The following is a 21,535-nucleotide window of genomic DNA, read 5'->3' as shown; positions in this document are numbered from 1 at the left end:
GTTTTTTTATCGTGTATATATATATCGTACATATTTTTTCATATTTAAGTGTTGGCTGCAGATGTATCGAAAATCTATTTCAGTATAAAAAGTCAACACAATCACTGATTGACGTTTTTTGGAATGAGAAGCCTGAAGTAACTGAAAATCTGCTGTACTAAATGAGGGGGGTGGGGTGTAGAACATGAAGGATGCAGAACATCCCTTCAAAGTTGATGACAGCTGCAGGAACCGGTTTCTCCACGCATGGAAGAAAATCATACAAATTGCACATCTGGGTGGTTGGAAGGTTGGTACGATGAAAGACATTTCTTACAAAAAAATATACACAGAATGTCTTCTGGTGGGATGTCTTGAAGTGGCAAAAGTAAAATAGATAAGTTGTAGGAGTATGCATTATGTTGTTAATACTCTTAAATTTTTCACAAAAAGGGTCTGTAACCTTCACTGGTTTTATGTAGATTTATTTGATCAGGTGTAAGATGACAATAAATTACAATTACAAGTGAATACGTTTTGACCAGTTTAGCTTTCAGCAGCATGCTTCAAGTTAGAGAATGAAACAGATATTCATGTTAATTTTGGGTCTTAATATATTTTACAAATTACTGGTAAATTGCCACATAATAGTTTGAGAATTATGCGCTCCACCCAAATACATACTGAATTGACTTAGATGAGTGGATTGTGATTTGATTTTACAGTCAGAAACGTAATATAACGTAATAACGCAATCGCAATCGTGTTATCTATTTTTAACAAACATGTAAAAGTTCAGCTAAACGACTCGGACTGCAAACATCCACCAATGTTGTAGCCTCGCAATGACGATAACGGCACCCACACATGATGTTGTCAACATATGTTCAACTTCTCACATGAGAGAAACGCCTCTTTGAGTAAGTATGTAACGAAGCATCCACACAGTAATTATAAAAGCTGCGGTTTAAAGCAGAGCTGAGATCAATTAAATTAGACCTCATGTAACTCACCGGAATACGTGGAATTGCTTCGTGCCCTGCCCACTCCATTCCGGTAGAGGTCAGTATGGCACCACTAGAGCGAGATGGCCGGAAGAGGACTGTGTTCGGGCGCCACTCGTAGAAGAAGCAGAAGCGTTCGTCTTTATGTTTTTGCCGAGGCTAACTAACTGCAGCCCGCTCCCGCTGAGCGCCGGTGCGTAATAACGCGGTTATGAATCCTTCCCGCCGCGTCAGGCTTGGCGCAGAGACAGAGTAGCGCCTTCGGACGACGCTACTTTGGTTCCCGTGTGCAGGTAAGCAAATGTTATCATCAAAATTCTCTTCATCTGGCGAAACCTGTGAGTTAGCATGTCGGGCTTCTGCTTAGCTAGACGGGCGCGCGCTATACAAAACAGTTGAATGGTAGTTTGCCTTGAATTCGTGTTACAACAGTTAAAATATATGACGTGTTAATACTGCGTATGTTTGTGTTCAGGTTCCCTCAGTTGTTTTGCTTTGTCAGGAGCTGCTTTAGTAGCTTAGCCTGCAGGTTCAGATAACAAGTTTGAGAGTCGAGCTACCAACATAGACAATCCGACGAGTTGATGTTTTCACTCAGCGTGTGAATGGATGATGTTGTATTGATGTTGCCGTCATCCTCGTCAGCTTAAACACTGCGGGCTCCTTCCAGCTGTGCAGCATCAGTTGTAACTCATGACAAAAATGTATTCGAAATGCTACAACATTGACCACTTTTTTGTGTTTCTCATTAGAAATCGGGCTGCAAGCGGCTCTGCATCCACCGTGAATAGCTCAATGCCCAGCTTGATCATGCAGAGAGCACAACCCAAGCTGCCCGGGGTGCTGGCTACCAGCACCGGCTCAGCAGGTTCCCCCAAGGTGGACCCCCAGTTCTGCTTCAGCTGTGAGAAGGTCTTTCCAAACCAGGAGCGGTTGGAGGAGCACACGTGTCCTGCTGCCAGCCACATCTGCTCGTGTGGGACTGAGTTTCCTTTATACGTTGACATGTTGTTGCACAGCACGACACATGAACCGGGACATCAAATCCTCGATCATCGGATCATTAAGAAGCGACGGTTTGAGAAGTACCAAGAAGTGGAGGAGAAGCTAAGAAGACTGGAGTCGGTACGTCATGGTCTGACTAACGTGCCCAGATTGGGTGCAGTGCCAAAAGCCTCTTTCACCATGAATACTAATGTGCACGCACACATTGCATCACCAGTTGTACCACATGTTTCTAAACAGGCTGCTGACATTTCTAAATTGTCGAAGTTGCTCCCAAATCCTGCTAAATCAACAGCGGGCACGCGTGACAGCGTGTTTGACAGCACAGTCGCACCGACAGTGGACCTGTGGACGCTGTATCACCCTGTGGTGCTGGTGAAAGCTGGTAGTAATATTGCGTTGACGAGGCCGTACAGTTGTGGAAAATGCGGGGAATGTTTTGTAACAAAGAAGAGTCTGGTCGCCCACCACAGTCTCCATGCTGTAGATAAGGTTGCTGGTTGTGTGGGATGTGGTTTGCTCCTCTCCAGCAGGAAGATGGTGCCTCGTTTACATCAGTGCAACGTACTCAGCTCCTCCCCCAAACTCAGACTCATCACTGCTAAACCTCCCATCCAAGTGAACCTAACGAAAGCTGCGACAAACAGTCATCGGAGTCTCGGTGTGTTTGGGTCCCCCAGAATCAGTCGGGGGGGTCACTTCAGTCCGTCCAGTCGTGTTAGTGTTACCAACCGCAGTACACCTGATAGAAGCATCCACAGACTTCACGTTGCCTCCGCTCAGCAGTTGAAAAGCCACAATCCCGGTGCGTCCAATAAAAGCAGTCAGGGGTTCCATACCAGTGTGTCTCCGCAGTGGAGGAGGCCGTATCCGTCCCTGTTTGCTAAGAAAGATCTGGCTCTCCATATCGGTGCCCCCCAGCAAGTGAAGAAGTCCATAATCTCTGCACCAGACGCATGCAACAACCGTGCACTGGAGCCCGCTGGACCTAACGGGTTCACGTGTCGCGTCTGTCATATTTCATTTCTTACCTCTCAGCTGCTCCAGAGGCACAAATGTGTCAAAGCACAAGAGTTCATGGTAAAGCACAGACAAGCCAGCAAACAAGCAAACCGGTACAGAAAGGTGGCGCCGGCAAGCAGCCCTAATATTCATGTCAACGGCGAGAGGAAACTCGGGGCCCCGGCGTCCGGCAACATAAAGACAAACCAAGTGGCGGGCGTTGTTGTAGACAGAGAAAACGGCGTGTTTAATAACATCAACGGAAAACCAGGAGCGGATTTAGACGACGACGACTGCTTTATTGTTGAAAGCAACCCAGCAAAACCGGCCGAGATGATTTACCAGGTAACGTCTTCCCTTCCTGTCAAGACATGACGACACTATGAAGACACTAGACACTCACGCACGTCACACATACTGTAACTGCTGGACCAAGAGCATTTCGGTGTGTTGTCCTCCATTGTGGCAGGGACGGATCGGTTCCCACCTGTCTCTACTGTAAAAGGAGGCCAGTGATATTCATTGATGTTCTCAATCAACACAGCTGCCAAAATGTGGTCTCCTGCCCTAAAAAGAAGACTATCAGAAGTACCTGAAAGTGTAAATAAGTCGTTTCAGTCTCAAAATGTATTCTGCGTCGATTCACCAGGTTGGGATGAGATAACCAAGTAGTGTATTATAGCTTTTGATATAAAGTTTTTTAGTATATTCCAAATTTGTTGTGAGTCTGTGAGTTCTTTGCAATGCCTCGTGTGTCCTTACTAGCATTGTGAGACCTTCAGAATATGTTATATCACATTAAACTATATTTTCAAACTGACTGAGTATGTTCATGTTATAACTTTTATACAGCACTTTTCACACTGTTGATGGAGTTCAACGTGGTCTAATATGCACACAATGTACAGTATAAGAGAATGAAATAAAAGTGAAAGTTCAGTATTTCATTTTTGTAATGGATCAGTTTTGTGTTATCTCCTGGGTTTCACTAAATCAATTTACATGAGTCAGCATAGTACCTATTTTGTTAAGATAAAAAACATTTAACAGGATAGATATTTACCTTTTTTAAGTTTAATCCTGAAATGCAACTTATCTTATGTCATTTGCACTTTTTGAATACCTCTGAAATACATTAGGCAGATATTTGTTGCATGTATTGTGAAATTTTGATTAAATGTCAACTTTTATTTATTTGTACAGTTTCTGCATTATTCCTCTTCGAGTGTTTTTAAAATGTAAACACGTAAACAATCTCATGAAATCCAATTTAATCATGAATACTGAATTAGGTAGCTGCTTTGTCCAGCAGGGAGCGCACTCTACAGAAAACTGCGCTTTTTGGGGTCCATTTATGATCACGTAGTAGGGAGTGGAATCCACTTGTGCTGCTTTCAGTGACTCTCTGTAAATTTGCCTTTTTAAGTAACGTTTTGCTTTCCGATAGATAAAGCAAAACCACTCCAATGCTGTTTACGTAGCACGTTTGCTTATTCGATGTCTTAAAAGTCATCTCACCAACTCGGTAAACAAAAACATGCCGTGTTTGGCATTTAATCAGCTCTTTTTTTTACCAGTTGTTTCTGTGTGGCGGCTCTGGATTCCCACAGTTTTTATGTAGGCAGGATGAGCGCGCGGCGTGATTAGCATTGTTGCTGTTGCTTTGTACGTGGATACCGAGTGTGTAAGCGCCGCTAACCTGTCGAGTGAAGAAGCTGGACGAGGTGTTACCATGGTTAGCTTAGCTCCCGGGTGAACACACGCTGCGGGGGAAAGCCCGAGCAGTCGCTTTAACAACACTGCACGTTAGCTCCGAGCTAGCCAGCTAACCCGTCCATCAGCAACCAGTGCATGGCTACGAAGAGACCAGACTGACTCCCACACAGGCAAGCGCTTTGTGTTTACTAGCGTACCTCCTCCTATGTGCCCCTCATCTGCTACGCATCTGGCCAGGGTTAGGCGGCACGTTGACACCGGGTTACTTAAGTCTGTGTGGCCCGTAAAGAACCACAGCTAGCAGCGACCAGGGCCGATAGGTTAGAGCGACTCTGTGTGTTTGTTTGTTATGAGGGCATTTGGTGGTTGTTCAGGTGGAATGCGGTGCTCTGGTTGTGTTTACATGAAGTATGAAGTGTTACTTTGTCACTCTGGAGCCGGTTAGCGTAGTGGCTAATGGACGAGCTTTGTGTGTGGGACTGAGATGTGCATGGAGGATGAAGGTGAACAGATAAAGGGACGAGTTTATAGCTACATTCTTTTGATTCAAGAGCACAATTCTATGAAGTTTGTTTACACTGCCATGGAGGCTTCATCATCATTATTATTTCCCAAAAGTTCTGAACTCGATATTTTCTGTAACGTATATTCTCTCTCTCTCTCTCTCTCTCTCTCTCTCTCTCTCTCTCTCTCTCTCTCTCTCTCTCTCTCTCTCTATCTACATGTTGGAGTGTTTCAGTGTTCTCCTCATATGCTTACTCACTCGTGTTCAGCTAAAACATTTCACCTTTAATTTTTTAAATGTTCCCTGCAGTAATTCCCTGAATTGTGCGGCAAATAATTTCGATTGTCTTTCTCCATTAATCACAACTTTTACACTGCACAGTTGAAATAGATCTACATGACAAACAAACACAAAAATATGCAACCAACAACCTTCATTTTCTTGTGTCACCTGGACACATTATCAACATTCTAAAACCATCATCTCGTGTTACCATTAGGTGGTTTAGAAATGTAAGTAGATATATTGGTAGGACATTTTTACAAAAGCCAGACAGATTTAAACATTCCAGTACATCATCATAATCATCTTACACAACAGGGAGGGAACCCCCGGAATCGCCCTCCTGTGTGCGCCCCTGTTGCTATAAGTGCTCCCCCTTAGAAACAGCTGTTATGACACCATGCTCTCAACTCCACTGTCCCCATCCTCAACTACAGGCCTTACACAACAAACCAAACACAGTCAAGTTGCCAAGCTATATGTGATGACAGCTGTGTTTCTGCGCTGTTCTTTAAATCATTTGTATCATAAAGTAAAGCAAAAAAGTTTACCTTTTCTTTTTTCAACTTGTGTACGTCGGATTACATTGAAAGAGGAAATGCCCACTCGTCCCAAAGTCAGTTTAGTGAATCCTGAAGACAATGGTCCATTAGCGGGAAAACGATTGATCAGTCATGCATAAGTTTGACATCATTTCTGTGACGTGTTAGTTTGATGACATCACTATAGACATCTGTATAACACAGTTTTTTGAATATACACTGCCTGGCCAAAAAAAATTGACCACCTGGATTTAACTAAGTAAATAGGTAAGAGCCTCCTATTGGACAATTACTGCATGGGCAATTATCTTTCAGCTGGCAACAAGTTATTTAACCCCAACTGATGCAATGAGTAGCTTCTCATTTCTTAAACAACCATGTTGAAAGACACATCCCGTGGTCGTGGAAAAGATGTTAGTCTGTTTGAGAAGGGTCAAATCATTGGCATGCATCAAGCAGAGAAAACATCTAAGGAGATTGCAGTAATGACTAAAATTGGGTTAAGAACTGTCCAACGCATTATTAAAAACTGATAAGATAGTGGGGAAGCATCATCTTCGAGGAAGAAGTGGGGTCGGAAAAAAAATCCTAACTGATCGCGATAGGCGATCACTTAAACTTTGGTGAAATCAAATCGCAGAAAAACAACAGTAGAACTCAGGGCTATGTTTAATGGTGAAAGTCAGGGCATTTCCACACGCACAATGCGAAGGGAACTCAAGGGAGTGGGACTGAACAGCTGTGTAGCCCTAAGAAAACCACTAATCAGTGAGGCTAATCTGAAAAGAAGGCTTCAATTTGCTAGGGAGCATAAAGATTGGACTCTGGAGCAATGGAAGAAGGTCATTTGACTTTCTACTTCTGTGTTTTCTCATGAAACATTTAAAGGGAAGTTATGGAGTGTGGACTTATCGCCTGTGTGACAAAAGCTGTTTGCCATCTGTGCTGAAGAGGAAGCAAGACGTCCTGATACAACCACTTTAACTGACTGGGTGTGAGTAGAGACGGCAGAGATGGAAACTATGCAGCGCTGCACTCATGTTGGTGATAGAGTGGCGCCATGTGTTTGCTTACAACAGGCCTTCACACTGGTCACATGCACTGATAAATGAGTCTACACAACTATAAGCAGGAGTTATTCTAAGTTAATGGGCCAAATGGACATAATTAACTGTGTTTATAACTCCACAAATGTTTTGCTCTTGCATAAGGCCGATTTTTTTGACATTTTTATTCTGATATAATTTATGTAAGACAGTCTTATCGGAGGCATTGCCATCCAGTAGTATGTTCTTGACATTTGTGCAAATAATTTTCATGAATTGTAATCTTGTCACTGTACAATCCACAGGCTCTTGACATGGGGACTAAAATGTCCAGCAGCAGAAGCAATGACCCAAATGCTCTCTCTGAATTAACTTCTGGGCCGTCCCACACGCTCAGTCCCTCACACGATGCTATGGACGGCAAACAGGTAGACAACAGGCAAGCAAGACAAAATAGACCTTAGGCCCGTCACTATCGACTGTCTTGAAAATCAGCGAATCCGCTCATTAAATGTTGTGACAGTATTTTATTCCTTCCACAGATAACTGAAGACAAGCGATGCAGTGAGGAGGACAACAGTCTGCAGTCGAGGTGGGAGGAAGGTTTTGGAATGAAAAAGTCAGGATTAAATGAGCCTGTGTCTGAACCTCCTTCAACAGCCAATGTCAAGCCTGAAGACTTTGTTCAACCGGACACAGCAGGTGAAACAAATTCGCAACTGAGTAAATGCATCACATCACAAGTAAAAGAGGAAGAAAAGTGTCCGACACCTATGAGTCTGTGCAATTCTACTGCAGCTGTTCCACTAAAACGTGGACGTGGACGCCCGCCGAAGAAAAGAAAGATGTTGATCGATACAATAAATCAAGATTCTGCTGATCTGGGTGCTCTTAAACATAACAAGGACACTAATGTAGCACCCTGTATAGTTAGCATCGCACCTGTACCAGCATGCTTAGGAAATCCCAACAATGATGATGTGCCTGAAACTACCGACAGCTGCACAATCAGCGATCCACCTCATAATAACACATTGGTCACTCGAGTGGAGGGGAAAGCTGATGATAGTAAGCCGGAAGATAATGTCTGTGCGCCGCCAAAAAAGAGAAGAGGAAGAAAGAAAAAAGAAGTAGGTACAGATTTGAAAGAGGACGTTGCGAATGTCAGCTCTGCTAGAGCTGCTGCTGCTGCTGCTGCTAGTGCTCCTGTTGAGAATGCTGGTGGGCCTTCACGGAGACTGAGGAGCAGAGGAGAACTCCAGCCTTCGACGCCAGCCGAAAAGACAGATTTGGGTGTTAAGATAGACCTGAAGCCAAATGAGATGATCCCCAGAGTGCCTGCAACAAGTAAGAACAAATCCAACTGTCAAGGCGTTAAACGAGGCAGACCTAAGCTGGCTGATCAGCAAATTCCAGCTAAAGTGTCCAGACTTGATGTTCACCAAGTGGCCTTATCAGAACAGAGCAGTGACACAAGCTGTGCAAAGAGAGCGGAAGCAGATGAGCCCAGCAAAGCGGTAGCCGACAAAAGTGAGGTAGACGATAATGGTGATGAAGAGGAGAACCATCTCGTCCCTGAAGCTGGAGTGGCACAGGAACTGTCACAGTTGAAGGTAGAAGCATTTCCACTGGTGACATTGCATCCCCAGGCAGCAGCTCGTCCTCCTTCCATCAGTCAGAGCTCGGTCCACCCTGTAGGTGAATTTTTCGTCAAACCCAAGTTGTCGGCGGACCCAACCTGCAGCGAGAAGCTGAAGCCACATAGTTGTGTTGACACGCCAGAGAATATCATCATTCCAGACAAAACAGATCCATGTAGAAGGGATATTGTAACATCTTGCATAACTGAGCAACCACAGAAACCAGTCGTGGTCCTGCCTGTTATCAAAGATGAGGATGTGGAGAGAGAGTTGGATGATTTCCGTCACTTGTCAGAGTCACATTGTAACACGTCTGTACAGCGCAGCGATGAACATAAAGTAAAGGGTCGCAACCCCCCAGTGCGCAAGAGAGGCAGGAGGCGAAGACAAAAACGGAAGGCTTTATTACCAGCCGAGCACCCAGAGGAGCCCAACGCAAACGAGCACAAGAAGAAAGGCCTGCTGAGGTGTGACTACTGTGGTCGTACGTTCAAATATCTCTCTCAGTTTACCATCCATCAGCGCATTCACACAGGTGAGAGACCCTTCAAGTGCCCCGAATGTGATAAAGCCTTCACGAAAAATTCAAACTTAACGCTTCACCTCAAAGTACACAAAAAAAACAGCGGCTATCAGAAATGCCCTTATTGCAAAGTCAAGTTTTCCAGCAGCGAGTATCCATCTCACATGAAGGTTCACTTGGATGTAGTGATTCAAACCTCAGAACAGAACAGTGACTCTGTCGATCCGCCCAAAAGTCAGGTCCTGAATGCGTCACTCGCCCCAGTAAAGAAGGAAAGTAAAGTGTGCCAGTACTGTGGTAAGACGTTTGCCTTTCGCTCCGCTCTAATCAGACACGTACGTGTCCACACTGGAGAGAAGCCGTACAAATGTGACATCTGTGGGAAAGCATTTGGTCAGGCGTATTTCCTCCGTGTTCACGAGTTAACACACTGGTCTGTGAAGCGTTACAACTGCACCACCTGTAAGAAATCATTCACCCACTACAGCAACGCAAGAAATCACACGTGTAGAGTTTCTGGGGACGGAGAGGACAGTCAAAGTAACAGACGAGTGAAGGCCTCGCTCACCTACACGTGCCACATCTGCAAGAATATATTTGACAACCTGTACGAGTTCAACGGCCACATGAAGGCCCACACGGGTGCAAAGCTTTACCGCTGCCTGTTCTGTGACAAGCTGTTCGGCGTTCTGTCGGAATTCAACGCGCATCACAGCACCTGCAGCCAAATCAGAGGCGATTCGGAGGTCAAGGCAGAAGACAACATGACCCTGATACAGTACGCAGTGCCTCAGTACACGGAGAGGCCGGGGCGCAGGTCGTTTGCCAGATGTGAGATGCAGAACAAGAGCAGGGAGACGTCTGAGCCATTGCTGCCCACCCGCCGGAAGAAACGTAGCGCTAACATGAAGAAACCTTTCCAGTCAACAAAACCAGCTCCCTCTCACCTCGTGTCAACATTAAACAAACTAGATAACAGATCGGATCCCAGGAAATATTTGTGCCCAAGCTGTGGACGGTTGTTTCGCCACATCGGGCGCCTCCGAGCCCACATGCTCACTCATCCCCGTGGTCAAAGCTACATGTGTAGCTGCTGTGGTAAGACCCTTGAGAACTGGAAAAAACTCTGGCATCACCAGAGGGTTCATAGACACCGACATGGCCGCTTCACATGTCCTCAGTGTGGTCAAGGTTTCCGTTTTGTTGAGGCCTACAAAAGGCACATGACAGAGCATCCAGAGTTCCAGTGGATCGAGCAGAAGCCGAAGAAAGTGTTTCTGCCGTATCAGTGTGAGCAGTGTCGAGCTAGCTTTAAGACTCTTGATCTGCTGTTCAGTCACCAGATTTGTCATCCCTCAGACACGCACAAAGACTCTGATTTCGATTTATCCATAGAAGCTCATAGTTTACAACCTGCTGATAGGATCAACCATGTAGCAACTCCTGAGACAAACTTGTCACCTCTAGAAACAAGAAGCACTGTCGAGTACCTTCTGCCAGAGTCGCAGGAGACACCCGTCTTTGATCCACATCTTGACTCGTGCAAATCCGTCCAGCATCCCAGCAACACACTGCTGATCCAAGACGGAGACGCCACCTGTGACGGAATAGAGGAAAACGCTAGGAGAAAACCCATAACGCCTTCGAGAATTGCAAAAAGACACAAGGAGCAGCAGGGCAGCAGGTCCGACGAGTGTGAAGGCATTCAGGGCAGCACCAAGTGTGCCATCTGCGGAAATGCATATTTTGCCATCTCAAACCTTTATCAGCATTATTTGGAGCATGCGAGAGGACAGGTGTGATGAGCTTAATGAAGAGCGTCGGACCCTTCCTAATGGACACGTTTGCAAAAGATAAGTTATCACAGGGGCCCTGAAGTCCTACAGAATAAAGACAGAGTGGCTGGGAAGAGAAAGTCTCTGAACATTGAAAAACACTTTTTCGCCAACATAAAAAACACAATGGTATTAATCTTTGTTGCCTTACATCTTCATGGCTGCTTTATGATTTACACTGCATCGACAAGAATGTGTGAGGATGAGGTGACAGGCGTGTGTGTATTTCTTGAAATTAGGTCAACCTGAACACTGCAGCATTTTTCAACTTGTTTTGATGTTTATACTGTATTGATAACACTATGTACCATGTTTCTCCCCGTAAAAATCAAGACGGCAGAAGTATATTTTCTGTCCGTCACAGTCACTGTGTAAAATCAAAGTAAATTTTCTATCCAGATTTTTGTCCTTTGTCATACAGATGGAATCCTTTCAGAGGAAGCGTCACATTCTTTAAAATGTTAACTGTTCTTATGTCTGGTCTACAGCAGGAATTTATGTCTGCATTTTGTATTTTAACAAAATTCAGTTTCAACAGTTGGCATGCATGTATTCATCAAGAAATGTCCGATGGATTTGCACCGCTGTCGACTTAAAATGCTGAAACCCTCCTGCAGACGCACATTCCACGCCTTCAACGGCTTCAATCACGTTTGGTCCATTGGTATTGGCCTCAGTTTGAGTCCAGCTGGAAGAAAAGACTGTGAAAGATGTTGCCAAAATGGACGCTCTGTTGTGTATATAGCTTTACTTTGTCTTAAAACAATAAAAGTCACTTTTCTATTCATATGGAACTATTTTTGTGAACATTATTGTACATTTGTGCTTTGTTTTCACCTTCGCCTTTGCTCCACAGATAAATAACCATGTGGGGTTCACATTGCAATCCACACTATCAGATTCAAACTGCATGCTCTTTTTTAATGAATTAAAAGACAAGGAACCACCCTAACAAGGAGACTTTGATTCATGTTTTTATTTCATATCAATATTTCAGTTTGTAATCAAATGACAGTTTAGTGGCTTTAGTTGTTGGCCATGGTGCTTCGGATCCAGGAGTTGTAGTTGCAGACCTTGGCGTAGACACCAGGCTTGTTCCTCTGGGCGCAGCCGTAACCCCAGGACACGACGCCCTGCAGCTGACCGTTACACACCACGGGGCCACCAGAGTCACCCTGACAGGACACACACAGCACAGGGTGAGACCACATATAAGCTCACAAAGCTGATGGGAGGTTCTGCTGTAGATTTGGAAGAATTCAAAGCTTTGTGTTTGTACCTGGCAGGAGTCCTTGCCTCCCTCCAGGTATCCAGCACAGAACATGTTGGAGGTGATCTGTCCAGGGTAGGCGCTCCTGCAGCTGCTATCGCTCAGGATTGGAGCATTCAGGCACCTCAGGCGATCAGGGTAGCTGTCTGAAAGACAAGGAAAGACATTTCCTATACATTTTCCTACGGCTTATACCAAAGCTGTTCTACTTCAGACTGGCTGTGGTTTACTGACTGCCAGAGCCGCTGGTGTTTCCCCATCCAGAGATCAGACATGTGGTTCCTGATCCAGCACAGCTGGAGGGCAGGGACACGGTGCGGACGTAGCTGTTCAGGGTGGCGGGTTTGCTCAGCTTGATCAGCATGATGTCGTTGTCCAGGTTGCGGCTGCTGTACCTGGGGTGCTTGATGACCTTGGCAGAGTTGATGAACTGTTCTGTGCCCTCATTGACGGCAATGTTGTGCTCGCCAAGACGAACCTGAACACGGCTGAGGGGAAACACATCATGGTAAGATTATGGTTCCAATATAAAACAAAGGTTTTGGTTAAGTGTGGCTTCACTGTGAATGCAGAGCTAATCGGTCTGTCTATTTGTCAGGTGTGTGTACTTACGACTTGTAGCAGTGAGCAGCAGAAACCACCCAGGTGCTGGAGATCAGGGAGGCTCCACAGAAGTGGTATCCAGAGTTCAGAGAGACCTGGTAGGGCGCAGAGTTCTTTCTGCACTCATAGCCTCCAACAATCTTGTCTTCCTCATCCTCAATGGGAGCGGCATCTGATGAAAAGAATGCAACAAAACTTACTTTTTTTCCAGAAAAGAAAAAATCCAGACAAGGATATGAATTCTACCCACAGACAAAATGGTGAATATGACTGAGGAATAGTCAATTTGGAGGTTAACAGTAGACTTGTGAAGTGTTCACACTCACAAGCCACAGCCAACAGAGCCAGAAGAATGAAAGCCTTCATGATGTCTGAGCCTCAGTGTTGCCTTGTCCACACTTCAGCCCTTTATACTCACTCTGTCCCTTTGCTATCTGAGCTGCCAAGGACAGACATTTACATTTTCACCTTTTCAACCTGTAACGTGTGTGAAAACACATCTGGTAGCCAAGAGCCAACATATCGATGATGTGTACTTTAGTCACCCTCACTGCTGACATATACACAGATTATGACACATTTTTATTTGTTTTTACACAGAGTAATTTACTGACCCCAGTAGGAAATTGCAGTGTTACAGCAACCAAGTCACCTAAGGTTAACAAAAACCAAGTAACAAATAAGTAGGACACCAGTATTTACAAAGGAAAAAATATCTATAATGTAAAATGTAAAATATAAATACATGCCTCTGGTGCTGCAGCAATTATTTAGCATTTCACCAAAAAATCTCTTTATCCAAATGAAGTGCCCATAAGGGTTTATATATTGTTGGACTTAGTAGATGCTATAATTTGGATGGTGGATCATTCATTTCCACATCATCAGTCTACATGAATAATCCAGGTTTTCATCGCAGACTTGATTTCTTTTGTCTACACTCCTGGTTCAGTTATTTCAGTTTTTCTCTCATGTTTGTGTTCAAGCTCAAAATAGGTCAGACTCTGCTTAAAGATCTTAAAAGACAACTGATGGTAATAAACAGGCAAAGTTCATTTAAATGTCATGTTTTTCATTTACATATCAGCACTTTCTAAACATGTTTGTGTGTTTTTCCAGGGAGGGGGGGCATGGGACAGTCAATCTCTGAGGTTCGTACCAATATTACATCGTAATTTCGTGGCATTTCCTCAACGTATTCATGTTGTATTTGTAATGGTTGTTGTTCTGTAATGACTCATCACAGCCGCTGAGTCTTCAGGTGAACTTATCAGCGTTCATCTCGTGTTGTGTTATTTCCTCGAATGAAGCAAAATGAGCACAACGGCTACTTTGTGTCGTCAATATCCAATTAATGTTGATATAAAGAAAACATTGATCATCCACTGTGACAAGGATAGACATATGTTGAATTGTTTTACAGGATTGTATTGATTTTGGCAAAATTATATGTAATGCATTTATGAAACAAGAAAATGTTCCCTCTATTTTTTGGGGTGTAACTCTTTGTTTCATGAAGGAGCTTTTCTCAGATATTAGTGAATTTATTCTTTGGTAATAGTTTTGTATTTACTGCTTTAATTTAAAAAAAAGATGATCTTCAGCTTTATTTTGAAATTTCACATTCCATCGATTTCTCACTGAATAATCACATTTGCTGCTTCCTGTTTATTGTGTTCATGAATATATTTTTGTTTTATTCAACACTGGAGAAGAATACAAGGTAGAAACTGATTTTACTGTTAATATATTTATTGAAACCATTTTATGTTCGTGGTTGTTAAGAACAGGTGTTCCTTTCAGTAAAGTGGCTTTAGTTGTTGGCCATGGTGCTTCGGATCCAGGAGTTGTAGTTGCAGACCTTGGCGTAGACACCAGGCTTGTTCCTCTGGGCGCAGCCGTAACCCCAGGACACGACGCCCTGCAGCTGACCGTTACACACCACGGGGCCACCAGAGTCACCCTGACAGGACACACACAGCACAGGGTGAGACCACATATAAGCTCACAAAGCTGATGGGAGGTTCTGCTGTAGATTTGGAAGAATTCAAAGCTTTGTGTTTGTACCTGGCAGGAGTCCTTGCCTCCCTCCAGGTATCCAGCACAGAACATGTTGGAGGTGATCTGTCCAGGGTAGGCGCTCCTGCAGCTGCTATCGCTCAGGATTGGAGCATTCAGGCACCTCAGGCGATCAGGGTAGCTGTCTGAAAGACAAGGAAAGACATTTCCTATACATTTTCACACTGCTTATACCAAAGCTGTTCTACTTCAGACTGGCTGTGGTTTACTGACTGCCAGAGCCGCTGGTGTTTCCCCATCCAGAGATCAGACATGTGGTTCCTGATCCAGCACAGCTGGAGGGCAGGGACACGGTGCGGACGTAGCTGTTCAGGGTGGCGGGTTTGCTCAGCTTGATCAGCATGATGTCGTTGTCCAGGTTGCGGCTGCTGTACCTGGGGTGCTTGATGACCTTGGCAGAGTTGATGAACTGTTCTGTGCCCTCATTGACGGCAATGTTGTGCTCGCCAAGACGAACCTGAACACGGCTGAGGGGAAACACATCATGGTAAGATTATGGTTCCAATATAAAACAAAGGTTTTGGTTAAGTGTGGCTTCACTGTGAATGCAGAGCTAATCGGTCTGTCTATTTGTCAGGTGTGTGTACTTACGACTTGTAGCAGTGAGCAGCAGAAACCACCCAGGTGCTGGAGATCAGGGAGGCTCCACAGAAGTGGTATCCAGAGTTCAGAGAGACCTGGTAGGGCGCAGAGTTCTTTCTGCACTCATAGCCTCCAACAATCTTGTCCTCCTCATCCTCAATGGGAGCAGCAACTGTAATGTAAAAACAATTTTATCTACGTTATTTTGAGGGCTGAAAGTCCCACCAGAGCATAGCTATAACATGGAGGACAGCTTAAAGGGTGGATAAAAAGAGGAATGAAGAAAATCAGCTATGACGCATAAAGAGAAGACTAGAAGTGCTCACATGCTGCAGCGAACAGTGTCAGCAGAATGAAGTACTTCATGGTTGCGTCCTGAAACAATAGCTGCAATGGCAGTGGGTTTATATAGCCGAGCCAATGCTTCTTTATCTCACTCTTCCCAGGATTTGTACCTTTCCATGTACTTACATATTGATTTAACGTTTTCCCACCTGGGAAACAGCAGCATGTCCACAGAGAGCTGCACGTGGAGCCACACAACTCATATACATTATGTGAATTAAACGCTGATCCTTCATGGAAATGTAAAGATGCTTCTGCTCATGTCTTCGTTTGTTACAGTTTATGTTTCATACTGAATGTTGAAGGTATATAAAGACAACACACAGCCAAATCAAAAATATTTTTACTGTCTGTATGTATATATAACATTATTATTATTATTATAATTGTTATTAGTAGTAGTAGTAGTAGTAGTAGTAGTAGTAGTAGTAGTAGTAGTAGTACTAGTAGTAGAAGTAGTAGTAGTTTTGACCTTTTAGAGACTGTGGCATTACTATGAATGTAATGTGACCTAACCTCTTCCTTCTTCAAATTTGCTAAATTCACATTGTGGGGGATTGTATTATAGTAACAATAATTATAATAACAACAACAACAATAATATGTCGACATTGTTTTTTAATGTAATGAATAACTGCCATTTAATTATTTTTATTTTTATTATATATGTTATTGTTATCAGGTTTTTTGTATCATTGGTATTGTTTCTATTCTTACTATTGTTGATACTATTATTGTTATTCTTTTTCTTTTTATTATTCGTATTATTCTTATTCTTCTCTTTATTATAATTATCATTGTTATTGTTGTTATTGTTATTCTCTTCGCGCGTAACCACCTGTTATTGACTGTATCTATAACACCGTGTTATATTAATAGATAGGATTGACACTGGCAACATATCTGGACTCTGATTGGTTCTGACCCCTGACGTCAACAGAAAGCGACAGTCAGTAGGTTTGTGTATCGGTTGATGAGCAAAGAGCAGCAGCGACCATGTTTTGGTTGTTTCCCCCCTGTGTGTGTTTACCGTGAGGTAAGAAACGGACCGTGTCGCGTCTGTGTTCGTGTCCGCTCAGGTGTCGCTCATCTTCCACACACACCGCGTCCCTCCCAGCAGCCGTGTAGCCTCTTAGCTAGCTCCAGAGCAACATCAGCACCTAATGTATGCGGAATGCGCAACCATTGCGGATGTGGTGCAGACGAAAATGCGCATCGATGCGACAGAATACAGGAGTCTGCCCGGCCGCTAAGTAGGAGAGATGCGGACGTTCCGTAGTTAAATGTGGCGCAGCGTTAGACCCACGCGTGTGTTTTGTTGTGTGATTCGAGCTGTCGGGGCGATCCTGTCTGGACGAGCCGCCGGCCGCTTCAATGCAGCGCTCAGCCCGCTGTAGAGGCTCAGCGTGTGTGTGTGTTTGTGTGTGCTCTCACTTACATGTGCAACACCAATCAGTGATCAGGAATGTCTTTAAAGGTCTGCAGCTAGATGTCAGTGTGTTGTGATCTGGCAGAGGATCAACAGTGTTTGTGTCTGAGCTGCACAGATGACTGGGCCATCAAAACATCAGTTCACATCTGCGTTCAGCTGCATATTTCACATTGTTACCCTGTAGTCTATGCCAGCTTCACCCTCCACGTTGTTATCTGATCATCATGGACTTAGACAGGAGTCCAGTGGCACCGTGAGCTGGTGTGGATGGAGCAGAAGCTGGCCTGCAGTCACTTCTGTGGTCACCCAGCCCGTCCTGCCTCATGACTGAGTACTATGAAGAGGGGGGGCTGCTGTATGAGCAATCGCCTCCCATGCACATCAAAGTGGAGTCTCCTGAGGGACCTTTTGGAGGGGGGGCCTCAGAGAACGGCTTCCCCAGGGAGGACGATGACTCGGACGCCAGCTGCGACCAGAACCCGGGGCTGCCTGGAGGACTCCCCTTCAACGTGGTAGTGGTACATCCCAACATCATGGCACCTGGAATGTCCTCCGACGACCTCCTGTCCATCGAACAAAGTACGTTTGAACAAGGTTAAGACTTTGATATGTAAATGGTAAACTACTTTATTTGGGTACAAAGTCATATTATATGTAGTTTCGTGGAATTATATTATAGTATCATTGTTTTATTAATGTTCAATATGCTAACTTGCTGTTTCCGTGCTGAGTTATAAAATTATATAGCGTCTTGAATCACCACCGCTTTATTTGTTTCCGCTTCAGTCGCCTCTCACTCGTCTATAAGCTGCAGATATTTTACACAATCAATGTTGGTATCAGTTCCACTATTTATCAGATGAGTGTAGACTTTGGTTGCTTATTTTGTAGTCTGACGTGGTGCCAGAGCTCCAGCTGCTGCTGCTGCTGAGCGGTTTGCTTTGGTAGTTTTAAAACTATCTCCGTCATTCAGTTGTTGTGTTGTAATGTTGATGAGTGGCAGCGCAACACTTCATGTTTATATATAATATATTTACCCTTGCAGTATCCGTTAATGTAACTGCACTTAAATCACATTTGTGAGAGAGAGAGAGAGAGAGAGAGAGAGAGAGAGAGAGAGAGAGAGAGAGAGAGAGAGAGAGAGAGAGAGAGAGAGAGAGAGAGAGAGAGAGAGAGAGAGAGAGAGAGAAGATCTACACTAACTAAATTGCAGGAGCAGCTTCTGTGGGTGAATCACTCTTGGATCCTCATCAAACAAGCCTTTGACGTGTAAAGTTGCCTCTACATTAACAGAGTAAAGTGCTTTTGTGAGAGGAGCTTCAAAGTATATTTAGCGACAGTATGGCCACTTAAAGAAAGACTGAAGTGCTACTTTAGCTGAATTTAGGAGACCTGCTATGAATCCCTTCTTTCCAAAATGTGATACCTTGCTGTTTTTCCCTTAGCGTTAAAGCACATTTATTTGTTTACCTTCACTTTATCTTTCTGACCTGTCCTTGACTTTGCGTTGCAGACAGAGCCATGTCAGCTGCTTTGGCTGCTGGTGGTGCAGGAAAAAGAAAGAGTCGATTCAGTGGAGCCGAGCTGGAGGTGTTGGTGTCAGAAGTAACCCGGTGTGAAGGGGAACTCTTCGGTCCTGCGGGAAGACTCCGGAGGCGGGAGAGAGAGCGCATCTGGGCGGGGATCCTGGAGAGAGTCAACGCTGTGTCCAGAGTGCCACGGACCCTCCGAGAGGTTAAGAAACGCTGGGATGACCTGAAGAGACGCAATGGAGGTCGGCTAGCGGATGCACGCCACCGTAGCTGTTATCTGCCATCCAGCAGAGGGGCCTCGATACTCGGTCGGCCTTCGCAGGCAAGCCCGAGGCTTCAACAAGCCAGGCAAAAGCAAAGCACCAGACCAAAGCCCAGTTTCTCATGTTTCCCTGACTGTGATCCAGGTAAAAGGTCTTGCTAAGGAATCACCTGCATCTTTTCCCGCGTTCTTATGATCGCTCACAGCGCTATTCAATCATTTGTGTTTAAAATGTCTTCTCGTAATCCTTTTTACAGTTGGAGGTGAAGGATCAGAGAGGGATTGTTTGGAGAAAGATGATGACAATCCTGAACGTGAGCGAGAGGTGGGAGAACCTGATTGTGACCCGGCAGAGAACAGCATGGAAGACAAACTGGGATTAGGACTGGGTCTGGGAATAGGAGCACCGCCTCCGTCAGAGCGATGGCTGCCTCCTTCCCCCCTCTACAGTGCTCCTTTTCTCAATGGCAGCCCTCAGCCAAGCAGTCCTCAGCCATCACTTGGAGCGCAGCAGGGTCCCCTTGAGGCGCCACTACGCGGCTCCTGGCTTGAAGACGAGTTACGGGGGTTAGGTGAAGCAGCAATTCAACTTGGAAATCGTGTGGAGAATAGTCTGCGGGACTTCGGGGAGGGTTTCAGACAGGACATGAGAACACTTGTGGCTTCCCAAGAGGCATTAGCAGTCAGTCTGCAGCAAAACAACGTCCTCTTGCAAAGGCTTTTAGGAGTTCTCGAGGCACAGAATCAACCCCAACAACAGTCACAGCAACAACCTCGTGTTCAACAGGCACATCAGTCACAAACATCTCAACAGCACATACAGTCACAGCCAGCCCAGCAGCATCAGCTACAACAGATAGAACCACAACAGCAACAGCAGCAACACCAGCGCAGCGAACCACCACAGCAGCCACAGCTACAACATCAGCAGAAGACACAAACACAAATACAGCCGCCGCAGGTCAGCCAGCGTTCAAATAATCATTCAGTAACAGCTGCAGGACCAGCACCTTCACCTCCTGATGTTCATAGCTCTTTTGCACCCGATCCACACACAGACATGAATGCAAACGTGCAAAGGCCACGACGAGGAAGAGCTGTCGATCACAGGCGCAGAAGGCGGCGCTGACAGGAAATGACTTCATGAAAACTTGACTTTCATGTCTTGCATTTATTCGCTGGGACAGAATACTCGTTTTTTTCTAAAGACAGTTTTCTGTAAAAACAGATGGTTTGGAATGAAAGTCTAACTTTTCACTCCAGTTCAGTAAACCATCTGAGACAAGTTTTCCTAAGGAGAAGATGGATGTCATTGGGGGAGAAAATAAGACACATGGCACCACAGTGGTGAATTTCTGCTTGTCCCTTTACATAATGTGCTAAAAAACTTCCTTAAAAGCACTTATGAAGTGAAACTTCATATTTTATTGCCCAGACAATAACATGCTCTAGGTGCTGATGTTCAATATGCATGTCATAGTACATGCTTTGCAGCAGAGCTGCAGGGTTCATGATGCTCTTACTACGCCAGTACTGTCTAAAGACTATAGATACACTAGTTACATTGTCATAAAGTACTTGTAATCTGCAGTTATTACCATATATTGTAGACTTATATGGCTATAATAATTACATGCCAATGTATGCTTGTGCTTTTTAATCAGTTTAATGGTACATGTGTCACAGCTTTGAATGGACAATAAAGTAAGCCTGTCTTCTGTTCAGTGTGTTTTCAGAAAAACATGTGCGATTTTACAGATATACAATGTTTAAGTTATATGAACAACAAAGGACAATGATCCCCCTTCAGATCTAATGTGTTGCTTTTTGGCAGATGGGTCACAGTATACTTCAGGTTTCCATTCACACGTTTCTGGTGGAAAACAAACAGCATTCATCAATATGTAAGGCTACTATAATCTTGCATGTCATAAGGTGGACGTGTTTGTAGATAGTTGCAAAGAAGCAAACAGTAAATGAACATTATCGACCTAGTTTTGCACCAGCTCTATTTTGTAGATAGCCACTGTTCTGATGAACTGTCACTAAATTTTAATAAACGCCAGATATGGAATACAAATAAATCCAGTTTACTTGTGGATTTGTTTTATAGTTTTACATTATATACTATAATGTTTATATTATATATTAGTGGATGTGTCCATATGTTGATGAAGTGAAACAGTAACATACTTGAATGCAGCTTGAGCAGAGTTGATTTGATTTGAGTGCTATGTGTGCTGAACAACAAGGCATTTAGAAACAGTGGTTTTCTGTATTAGAAAAGCCTTGGGAAAACACAACACAGAAAGTTTAGGAAAGTCATGGAATTCAAATTGATATTGCTTATA

At 44.3% G+C, this 21,535-nt stretch overlaps 5 protein-coding genes across 9 annotated transcripts; 3 read left to right on the top strand and 2 right to left on the bottom strand.

Moving 5' to 3' along the window:
- The first annotated feature begins 1,117 nt into the window (after positions 1-1,117).
- Positions 1,118-4,127, top strand: LOC143008815 (uncharacterized). Its single transcript, XM_076160744.1, has 2 exons — positions 1,118-1,276; positions 1,736-4,127. The coding sequence occupies exon 2, from the start codon at positions 1,779-1,781 to the stop codon at positions 3,363-3,365; it is 1,587 nt and encodes a 528-aa protein (XP_076016859.1). The 5' UTR covers positions 1,118-1,276; positions 1,736-1,778; the 3' UTR covers positions 3,366-4,127.
- Positions 4,128-4,383: 256 nt separating this feature from the next.
- Positions 4,384-11,866, top strand: LOC143008806 (uncharacterized). Of its 4 annotated transcripts, none has more exons than XM_076160728.1 (4): positions 4,384-4,876; positions 6,924-7,029; positions 7,387-7,509; positions 7,624-11,866. In XM_076160728.1, exons 3-4 carry the CDS (start codon positions 7,396-7,398, stop codon positions 11,044-11,046), a joined length of 3,537 nt encoding a protein of 1,178 aa, XP_076016843.1. In that variant the 5' UTR covers positions 4,384-4,876; positions 6,924-7,029; positions 7,387-7,395; the 3' UTR covers positions 11,047-11,866. The 4 variants fall into 4 exon arrangements, with proteins under 4 accessions (XP_076016843.1, XP_076016845.1, XP_076016846.1 ...); XM_076160730.1 differs by having other exon boundaries at positions 4,384-5,209; XM_076160731.1 differs by having other exon boundaries at positions 4,385-4,876; positions 7,387-7,520.
- Positions 11,867-12,035: 169 nt separating this feature from the next.
- Positions 12,036-13,463, bottom strand: LOC143008829 (trypsin-3). Its single transcript, XM_076160764.1, has 5 exons — positions 13,279-13,463; positions 12,962-13,124; positions 12,584-12,837; positions 12,359-12,495; positions 12,036-12,254 (listed from the first exon to the last, which is right to left on the bottom strand). Exons 1-5 carry the CDS (start codon positions 13,316-13,318, stop codon positions 12,105-12,107), a joined length of 744 nt encoding a protein of 247 aa, XP_076016879.1. The 5' UTR covers positions 13,319-13,463; the 3' UTR covers positions 12,036-12,104.
- A 1,257-nt stretch (positions 13,464-14,720) lies between these two features.
- LOC143008838 (trypsin-3-like) lies at positions 14,721-15,486 on the bottom strand. The gene is made up of 3 exons (XM_076160779.1): positions 15,245-15,486; positions 15,020-15,156; positions 14,721-14,915 (listed from the first exon to the last, which is right to left on the bottom strand). Exons 1-3 carry the CDS (start codon positions 15,372-15,374, stop codon positions 14,766-14,768), a joined length of 417 nt encoding a protein of 138 aa, XP_076016894.1. The 5' UTR covers positions 15,375-15,486; the 3' UTR covers positions 14,721-14,765.
- A 1,398-nt stretch (positions 15,487-16,884) lies between these two features.
- Positions 16,885-21,278, top strand: LOC143008816 (uncharacterized). Of its 2 annotated transcripts, XM_076160746.1 has the most exons (4): positions 16,893-16,994; positions 17,625-17,969; positions 18,904-19,329; positions 19,442-21,278. In XM_076160746.1, the coding sequence occupies exons 2-4, from the start codon at positions 17,714-17,716 to the stop codon at positions 20,311-20,313; spliced, it is 1,554 nt and encodes a 517-aa protein (XP_076016861.1). In that variant the 5' UTR covers positions 16,893-16,994; positions 17,625-17,713; the 3' UTR covers positions 20,314-21,278. The 2 variants fall into 2 exon arrangements, with proteins under 2 accessions (XP_076016860.1, XP_076016861.1); XM_076160745.1 differs by having other exon boundaries at positions 16,885-17,969.
- The last annotated feature ends 257 nt before the right edge of the window (positions 21,279-21,535 follow it).

Source organism: Genypterus blacodes, unplaced genomic scaffold (genome assembly GCF_046128005.1).
Source record: "Genypterus blacodes isolate CSIRO-AG114 ecotype Tasmania unplaced genomic scaffold, CSIRO-AGI_Gbla_v1 ptg000107l_1, whole genome shotgun sequence".
In the NCBI taxonomy this organism is placed as follows: Eukaryota; Metazoa; Chordata; class Actinopteri; order Ophidiiformes; family Ophidiidae; genus Genypterus; species Genypterus blacodes.
Note: the sequence above shows the minus strand (reverse complement) of the source record. Positions and strands in the feature narration are given on the sequence as shown.